Here is a 9,657-nt window from a genome sequence, read left to right as displayed (position 1 = left end):
CTACATTTTTTCTTGTTTATGAAGCCTTTTCACTCAGATATACATCCCAATAGGGAAGAAAAGGCTAATCGCAACTTCATTACATGAGATCCACAAATAGCAAAAAACAACACCCGCATTACATTTTTTCTTGTTCAAGTAGCTGTTTTTACTTGGATATAAAGTATGTCACAATTAGGGAAGAAACTTTCATACTCGTAAAGAATAAATGATTAGAGTGATGTAAAAACAGGAGACGAAACAACCTTGGCCCGCCCCTCATGGTGGGATCACATGAGATCACATGACCATCTGAATACTAAACATTTATTCTCTGTAACCACACTTGTGTTTGTTGAATACATTAATCATGAGTGGAACATCAGCAAATAGGATTTTTCTGCAATGGCATTTCTAACTGAAAACCTGCTTTTGTGTGTTACAAAAATAAATCCGAGACGACTGTTGTATCGACCAGTATAACGTTAAAAAATTTACACATTTATTTTCCAATCACATCTATCCCTCTTTGTTATTTATTTTCATTGGTTTGTGACTTGTGGGTCTTTATTGCTAGTGACGGCACACTATATATTTGATAATTTCCTTTTTCAATTTTAACAGAACAATTTGTACAATTTTGAGCATTTGCAAGTATGATGCTCCTATTGTGCTCTTAGTTTCAGTTGCGATCATTAAACCAATTCTAAACTATTCAAAACGAATTAATCATTAATTATAATTTTGAATTAGCTTTTATTTTGATATTTCCAGTTTTCATTTTAGCAAAGTAAAGGGCCATTTATACGACACCATTTTAAACTAAAAACAGAAAACGTTTTAATGCGTTTTGGCCGTTCATTTACACGATGACAGCGTTTTGGGGGCCTGAAATTGGGTTCACGTTTTTGAAAACGAATTTGTGAAAACGGTGACGTCATGCGTATTACTTGTTCAGTTCAGGCTTGCAGTGTTTCTTTACAAAATGACATCGCCACCTACTGGCCTGGCATGAATAATACAGCATTTTCAGTTGTTTTCGCATATCCTTGTGACAGGAAACATTTGGACAACGTCATCTGTGTGTGACAAACGCAAATTAAAAACTTTTCGGTTTTTAGTACATAACTATAGTAGTTATCGGATATCATTTTTACTATTTAGCTCATTTATTTCTCAATTTAAGTCATTCTAGTACATTAGCTTAAGCTTATTTCAGTTAGCTGAAGGCAAAATGTGTGATTGTGATCTATAATCTATTATTTATATTTTATTTCAATTACCAAATTCTATCAGAATTTTATCAGACTTCAAAGTCACCACTTAACAAATGGTTTACTAGCACATCCTTAAGTTTCCATTCAGATTAGAAACCATAAGCCACACTTTCCTACTTCCTTTCATACTCTGAGAGGTTCCACCTCTTTAGACCGTGAGAGGGGAGTGTTATAGAGGGGTGGAGCCCACCTTCATTTGAGGACGGGACCTCGAGACTCCTGGACCGCCTCTGGTATTTAACCACCACACCCATCTCACACTCCATTGCTGGGATTGTTCTGCACAGCATCTGAAATCTGTTGATCACATAAGTAAGTACAAATCTGGTTTCTTTAGCTCTTCAACTTCTGCATTTATTAAGTTACTTTTTAAAATGAAAAAACTATAGATGTCAGGTTAGAAGTACAGTATATCTCAACCTTAACTTTCTTTTTCTTTTAACATTAGCAATTTGGCATGCATAAACAGATTTCTCAAAATAAAGACTCCTTGTGCGACAGCTTTGTGTTAAAACATTAACCCTCCCATTGGGAGACATGACTGAGAAATAGATCTGCCTCACTTGCTTTAAAGAATTTTCCCAGCATGCACTCTCATGGGTGTGTCTGTTTGCTTAGGTTTTACCAAATGCTGGTTTTGTAAATGAATGTTTACGAGTCCTGTTTTGTCTAATTACCTAGCAACTGCTGCACAATAAGTTTTCCTTGTAGCATTTAAAAAAAAAATGAATAGCATGTTTGTCAAGCTTTTGAGTCTTTTTTGCATTCATTATAATATTGGAAGTTAAAGATTTAATGAGAGGACACTATTAAAAAAGTAGATATCAAACCAGAAATGACTTTTATTGCTGTTCCTTCTCGCAGTCTGTTTTCTTGGTAACAAAATAATGTGTTTTTAATGTTAGAAAAGCTTTGTTTTATGACTCATCATGAGACATTATGGCAGGATGCAGTGACTAGGTTTTTCTAAACACAAGATGGAGCACTGAAGCGCTGTTCTCCCCATGAACTAACATGCCCTCTGCTGTTCAGCATTACATAACTCTCTAAAGCATGTGACGGTACACTCAAGAGTCTTCTCTGAAGACCGAGACTGCTCTCTGTACAATTATTGTTGCAGAAAACCAATGTAAATCAGTTTACAGCATATAAAGCAAAATATCATGGAAATGAATAGGTGTGGCTGCTCTTCACAGGAAGTCCAGGATGGCTTTGGTTTCTGAGTTCTTAGGACAGCTCACTCTCCAGCTCGGTGTAAGTTTTCATACAAGCCTTTTTATCCACAGTGAACATGTTTATTTTCTATGGAAGCTTGTAAAAAAGCTTGAAAAAATGTAAAAGGTAATTGTGACTTTTTATCTCACAATGCTGACCTTTTTTATCAGAATTGTGAGATATAAACTCACAATTGTGAGTTATAAAGTCAGAATTGTGAGATTAAAAAAATGCAATTCTGGATTTATATCATATCTATATCTGACTGCATTTAAAAAAAAAATGTGTTAATTTATATTTAACAAGCTTCAATAATTTTCCACATGATCATGTAATGACCCTCACACCCCACACATATATATCACAACTAAACATTTTTATATATTTATAAAATTAATATTATTATTTATATGTAGATATATATTAAAACTATACAAATCAAAACCACTATTTAAATATATTTTTATAAATGTATTTTTTTTTCTAAAAAAAGTTGATATATATACATTACATATTAAAAATACATTGATTAAATTAATGTGTGTGTGTATATATATATATATATATATATATATATATATATATATAGATAGATAGATAGATAGATAGATAGATAGATAGATAGATAGATAGATAGATAGATAGATAGATAAAAATAATAAGTAAATCAGAAAAATATTTTTATATAGCGTAGGCATTCTATATTTTATATATAGTATAAAAATATAAATAAATTATAAATAAATTAATTACAAATATTATGTTACATTTTATATAGAGATTTCTACTTTAAACAAATATTTTTTGTATTAAAGTTTATAAAAATTCAATATATTAAATCTAATATATATATATATATAATATATATATATATATATATATATATATATATATATATATATATATATATATATATATATATATATATATATTCAAGCGTGTACACTGTCTATTTATGGCATTATCACATTGTTCCACCCTAGGGAGAGACTACCTACCCTACTGTGGTACCGGCGCCTAACTTTGATCCAGATAAGGATGCTGTCAGAATTGAGACCGCTATCAAAACTAAAGGTAAGAGAGCTGAACCGCTGCCCTGAACACGTGTGAGAGGCCAGATGTATTTGTGCCATCTGTCTTCAAGCCTGTAATTTGATGATGATGAGCTATTAAACAAACAATAGACAATCATATTTGGTTGTGGGCTTTGTCCCGCCCCTTTTCTTTGTGTGCCTCGTAATGAAGTAAAAAATGTCCACAACGGGCAGCAGTGGTAGAAGTGAGTTATCATCCTGTCTGGAAGGGATTGAACCGCATGTGGAACATTTTCAGGCCAACGCCTGATTGCAACCACATTCCTCCCATTCAGTGGCTTTGTACTCTATTCCACTTTATAAACGCTCTGCTACAGTTCTACATGCAGAAATGGTGATTTTACCAAATATCCAATATAAAAGTCAACAGAATTTCTAAACATTTAATTTTGAAGTTGTTTTTTTATTATAATGATTTCATGACCTTTGCGAATTAGCATTTTTCAAAGACAAGTTTTGTAAAGTGACGTTTTATGCATGTTTTTTAAAGGATATTAAAAAACTCCTTGTCATTTTGCGTTGAACTTTTTTGATGTATACATTAGGGCACATTTTTTCAAAATATTTCATTAATTAAATAATCTTTTGGGTTGATGATCACATTACAATAAATGTAAAAGTTTTAACACTGGCTTTGAGATTTATATCAATATAATATGGGAATTAATATATTTACATGATTATATTTAATAATATATCTCGATCTGTCTAATTAACATTTTAAAATCACTATACAAAAAAAAATACTTTTACATAATATTTGAATATGACAAAGGTCACTTTTTATTTAAAAAAAATATGACATTATTTGTTCTAGGGGTTGATGAGCAAACCATAATTGATATTCTCACCAAACGGACATATGACCAACGGCGAGAAATCGCCTTTGCATATGAGAGGAGAGCCAAGAAGGTCAGTATATATTCGATGTACTTCTGTGTTTATGTATCCTTTGCCATTTTTTGTAATGATGCTCATTCATCACTTCTTCAGGATATGATCTCAGCCCTGAAGGGGGCGCTGTCTGGCAGCCTGGAAACAGTCATCCTGGGCCTCATGAAGAGCACATCCCAGTACGATGCCTCTGAAATCAAAGCCTCCATCAAGGTGAACATTCAAGATGACCTATTATGCTTTTTTACATTTTCAATTTTCTTTAGTGCAATATTGCTCACAGAATGTTTGTGTTCCTCTAAGAAACTTTGAAATTCGCTCACAAAATATACGCGCTCCTCTAAGTAAGTTTGCATTTGCTCGCAAAATGTATGCTTACTCTAAGAAACTTTGAATTCCCTCGCAAAAGTTTTGTGTTCCCCTGAGAAACTTTGCGTTCGCTGGCAAAAGTTCTGCGTTCCCCAAGAAACTTTGTTCGTTCGCAAAATCCATGCATTCCCCTAAGAAATTTTGCGTTCCCTTGCAAAAGTTTTGCGCTCCCCAAGAAAGTTTGCGTTTGCTCGCAAAAAGAGGTACTGCAACAATGTAAATATGTGAAAATAATGTTTTTTTGAACATTCAAGAATGAAAATCTTAGACAAAATCAAGACTTTTTAAAAGGGCATCATATGACCTCTTTAAAGACACTTTTTCTATTGCTTAGAAGGAATGGGAGTGAAATCTACATTGTCATGGTTCTCAAAAGCATAACATCTGTGTGTTTTCAGGGTCTTGGAACCGATGAAGAGTCTCTGATTGAGATCCTCTGCTCTCGAAGCAATTCCGAGCTCATGGATATTAAGAAAGTCTACAAGGATTGTGAGTATGGGAGTATTTAAGGGCAATTATTAGGAGCATGTGGTTGTGATATAAACCTGCGTGCTTTATCACAGTGTTCAAGAAGGACCTGGAGAAGGATGTGGCTGGAGATACTTCAGGAGACTTTGCTAAACTTCTATTGGCTCTGGTTCAGGTGGGGCAAACTTTTCTCATGTGCTTTAAATAGTACGTGGAACCATTTAAAAGTCTGAATTTGTTTAACATACCATTTGCATTTGTCACATGATCACATGACCCCATCCCACATCAGACCAAGAGAGATGAGCCCGGATCCGTCGTCGACTACCAGAAAATCGATGAAGATGCCAGAGTAAGTTCTTGTGGTTTATCTCTCAGCATTTCATTGAAACATACAATAATTAAATATGTATACACAGTTTAATATTTCACTGAATTAAATGTAATTAAATAGTATATAAATAAATATGTATACAGTTTAATATTTAACTGAATCCACATATTTATTTGTATAATTATATAGATGTATTTAAAGGTTAAATATTTAACTGAATCCACATATTTATTTATAAACTATTTAATTACATTTAATTCAGTGAAATATTTGACCTTTAAATACATCTATATAATTATATAGAAACATGTATAGAAATTAAATATTATTCATATACTATTTATTGAATTTATAAAGTAAATATTACACGTTTAAAAAAAATATTATATATATATATATATATATATATATATATATCATTATTTATAGAAATATTTTATATACTATTTATTTGCATTTATTTTAAGTAAATATATATTTTTTATAAAGTAATACATTTATTTACAATATATTAATCTATAATATATATATATATATATATATATATAATTATTTATAGAAATATATCATATACTATTTATTTGCATTTATTTTAAGTAAATATTACCTTTTTTTATAAAGTAATACATTTATTTACAATATATTAATTTATTATATATATTTTATACACATTTATTTATAATATATTATACATAAATTGTTGATTTATTTAACTATATACTATATATTTAGATTTATTTTAAATATGACTATATTTATAATCTGTCCAGGCCCTGTATGAGGCTGGAGTCAAACGGAAAGGCACTGATGTGAAGTGCTGGATCTCCATCATGTCTGAGAGAAGCGTTCCTCACCTCCAAAAAGGTTCGAAAGCCTTTTAAACACCTTTTTTTGCATCTCATAATATAGTAGCATCCATATAATTAATGTGAATTTTCTGTTTCCGTTTACAGTGTTTGACAGATACAAGAGCTACAGCCCTTATGACATGCAGGAGAGCATTCGCAAAGAGGTGAAAGGAGATCTGGAGAAGTCCTTCCTTACCTTGGGTGAGACTTTGCTTTGAAGACCACATGAAGCTCAGTTTTCCTTTCAGCGCTGATGGAAACAGGAAGTTAGGGCGGAATGGAGCAAAGTGGTCATCTGTTTTTGTATATCTAGCCTTTAGCCAAACTCTTGGATCAAACTTTAGACCAAAAACAAATGAAAACACTTCCACAAAAGCAAATCCATTTCAGACACTTAATTCAATAAATTGAGGTTAGAGAAGGAATTAAAATGAGCATTGGTGGAACCAAAGAAACACAGCAAATGCATGATTAGCTACTTGCTAATGCTAGTCAAATGGAGGTGGTATTTATAGTTTTGAAGGATGGATATTTTCATTCTCAATTATCAATATTTTTTATCCATTTTGCAGCTGGACAAAGTGAATTTAAATGGGTCTAATCCATGTTAAATTTGTCGACCTTTAACTGTACTTTGGCATATACATTAGCATTCAAAAGTTTGGGGTCGGTACATTTTTTATGTGTTTGAGAGAAGTCACTAAGGCTGCATGTTTTATCAAAAATACAGAACTATTGTGAAATATTATTACAATTTAAAATAATTGTTTTCTGTTTCAATACATTTTAAAATATAATTTATTCCTGTGATGCAAAGCTGAATTTTCAGCATCATTACTCCAGTCTTCAGTGTCACATGATCCTTCAGAAATCATTCTAATATGCTGGTTTGATGCTCAAGAAGCATTTCTTATTATTATCAATGTTAAAAACAGTTGTGCTGCTTAATATTTGTATGGAAACCCTGATATTTTTTTAAAGGATTTTTTTTGGATGAAGAACCGCATAAATTTGGATTTATTTTAAATAGAAATCCTTTGTAGCTTTATAAATGTATTTACTATCTCTTTTGATCAATTTAATGTGTCCTTGCTGAATAAAAGTAAAAATTTCCTTTAAAAAGTTCAATCTTACTGGCAGTGTAGATGAACTTAAAACTTGCAGACTTTGACTAAAAGTTACAAAAGTCTTTAGAAAAGGCTTTAAGTTAAATCCACATAGTTTTTATGAGTCAGAAAGCTACTATTAACCCAGCAGCTGAATCTAATCTCCACATCTTCTCTTCCTCAGTTCAGTGCTTTGAAAACAAACAGCTGTATTTCGCCAACAAACTGCAAGACGCCATGAAGGTAAAATACGTTTCATCTACCAACACTTTTTATTCTTCCCTGGGCTTGGAAGAAAGTATTAAAAAGTTCATCTGTAATGTGTCAGCGGATGTTTCAGATGTCTTGCAGTGAAATTGCATCAGGCCGTGCGCTCCACTTTTCATCTTGCGTTTTTGTGTCTTTTAGAGCAAAGGAGCGAATGAAAAGGTGCTGACCCGGATCATTGTGTCCCGATGCGAGGTGGACCTCAAGAAGATCCGACAAGAGTTCAAGTCCCACCACGGGAAGTCTCTGTACCAGACCATTGCTGTACGTTCCTGTAAACTTGTTTTCAAACTACTGTACACCAAGGTGGAAAACTATGGAAGCTTGTTTGCGCACGTAATTGCGACTTTATATCTCACAATTCAGAGAAATAAAGTTGCAATTCTAAAAAATAAAGCCTGAATTGTGAAATACAAACTCTCTTTATATCCCACAATTCGGACTTTTTGCGAGTTCATATACTACAATTAAAAAAAAAAATCTCACAATTGTGAGTTTATATCCCACAATTGTGACTTTTTTCTCACAATTGCGAATTTATATCTTGAAATTCTGACTAATTGTGACTTTTTCTCAGAAATGGGTTTAAAACTCACAATTCTGACATCTTTTCTTGCAATTACGAGTTTATATCGCAAATCTGACTTTTTTCTTGCAATTACGAGTTTATATCTAACAATTCTTACTTTCTCGCAATTACGAGTTTATATGTTTATATCGCAATTCTGACTTTTTTTTTCTCGCAATTGCGTGTCACTATTCAGACTTTTTTCTTGCAATTGTGAGTTTATATCCCACACTTCTGACTTTTTTTCTCACAATTGCGAATTTATCTAGAAATTCTCGCAATTGCGAGAAAAAAAGTCGCAATTACATTTTTTTATTCTGTGGCGGAAACAAGGAATCAGCTATCAGATTTTGAGGAGCCTCTAAATATGCATTTCTTTGTATGTGTTTAATGTTCTCAGGAGCACACAAAGGGAGACTACCAGAGGGCCCTGCTGAGCCTGTGCGCTGGAGACGATTAAGTCCACCATCCCGACACAGTTTGAGAAGGGCTACGCGAAGGACTTGAGCTCTGCGCAGGTCCAGACAGATCTCCTGTGCCTGGCCTTGAATATTGTCCCTACCCTGCTGCAGCTTTAGAGACAGCCATCCAGTAAACATGCACTCACTTAGACTGGAAATAAGCATGTGTTTTCCATTAAGAAGGATTGCAACATGAAATGCACTCTTAAAAATAAAGGTTCCAAAAAGGAACAGATATCATAGAAGAACCATTTTTGGTTCCCCAAAGAACCTTTCACCGAACTGTCCTTAAAGCCATTATTTTTCTTATTGTGAAGAACATTTTAACAATCTATCGAGAACCTTTGTTTTTAAGAGTGTATGCAAGATCTAAAGGTGCCATATTGGAGCATTTAGGTTCTTCCACAAGGAATACACTTGTACTTTTCTGGGCAGATATTTGTACTGTTACCAATTTTTTCTATACTGAGGAATAAAACAAAACCATTCATTTGTGCTTCGTTTTTTGGTCTTCAAAAGTAAGAGTCATATGTTGAACTTTTTTATTTGTATTTAAATGAGATTAAGATACAATGACCCCTCAAATAATTATTTAAACACTTGCACCACATTTAAACATGAATGAACATTAATTAATCTCTATTGGTTTATTATTTAAAATGTCATCTTGTATACGCTTATTTCTCACAGCCGTTATTTTGAAATCGAAAGCGAGGCTCCGGTGCGAAGAAACCGGAAGTGTCGCCTTTAATCACAGGAGATCGCGAATGCAATGGT

General features: G+C 32.8%; 1 protein-coding gene across 2 annotated transcripts; it reads left to right on the top strand.

Annotated features, from left to right (window-relative positions):
* The first annotated feature begins 315 nt into the window (after positions 1-315).
* Positions 316-9,370, top strand: anxa2a (annexin A2a). 2 transcript variants are annotated; one of them, XM_077211102.1, is made up of 13 exons: positions 316-1,568; positions 2,453-2,510; positions 3,455-3,545; positions 4,383-4,477; positions 4,559-4,672; positions 5,227-5,317; positions 5,392-5,471; positions 5,589-5,648; positions 6,401-6,494; positions 6,584-6,679; positions 7,769-7,827; positions 7,993-8,115; positions 8,820-9,370. In XM_077211102.1, exons 2-13 carry the CDS (start codon positions 2,463-2,465, stop codon positions 8,877-8,879), a joined length of 1,011 nt encoding a protein of 336 aa, XP_077067217.1. In that variant the 5' UTR covers positions 316-1,568; positions 2,453-2,462; the 3' UTR covers positions 8,880-9,370. The 2 variants fall into 2 exon arrangements, with proteins under 2 accessions (XP_077067217.1, XP_077067218.1); XM_077211103.1 differs by having other exon boundaries at positions 1,460-1,568; positions 2,434-2,510.
* Positions 9,371-9,657: the final 287 nt, after the last annotated feature.

Source organism: Siphateles boraxobius, unplaced genomic scaffold (genome assembly GCF_051911475.1).
Source record: "Siphateles boraxobius isolate OS27281-9 unplaced genomic scaffold, OSU_SipBor_1 65, whole genome shotgun sequence".
Taxonomy (NCBI): Eukaryota; Metazoa; Chordata; class Actinopteri; order Cypriniformes; family Leuciscidae; genus Siphateles; species Siphateles boraxobius.
This window is presented reverse-complemented; position numbering and strand designations above follow the sequence as displayed.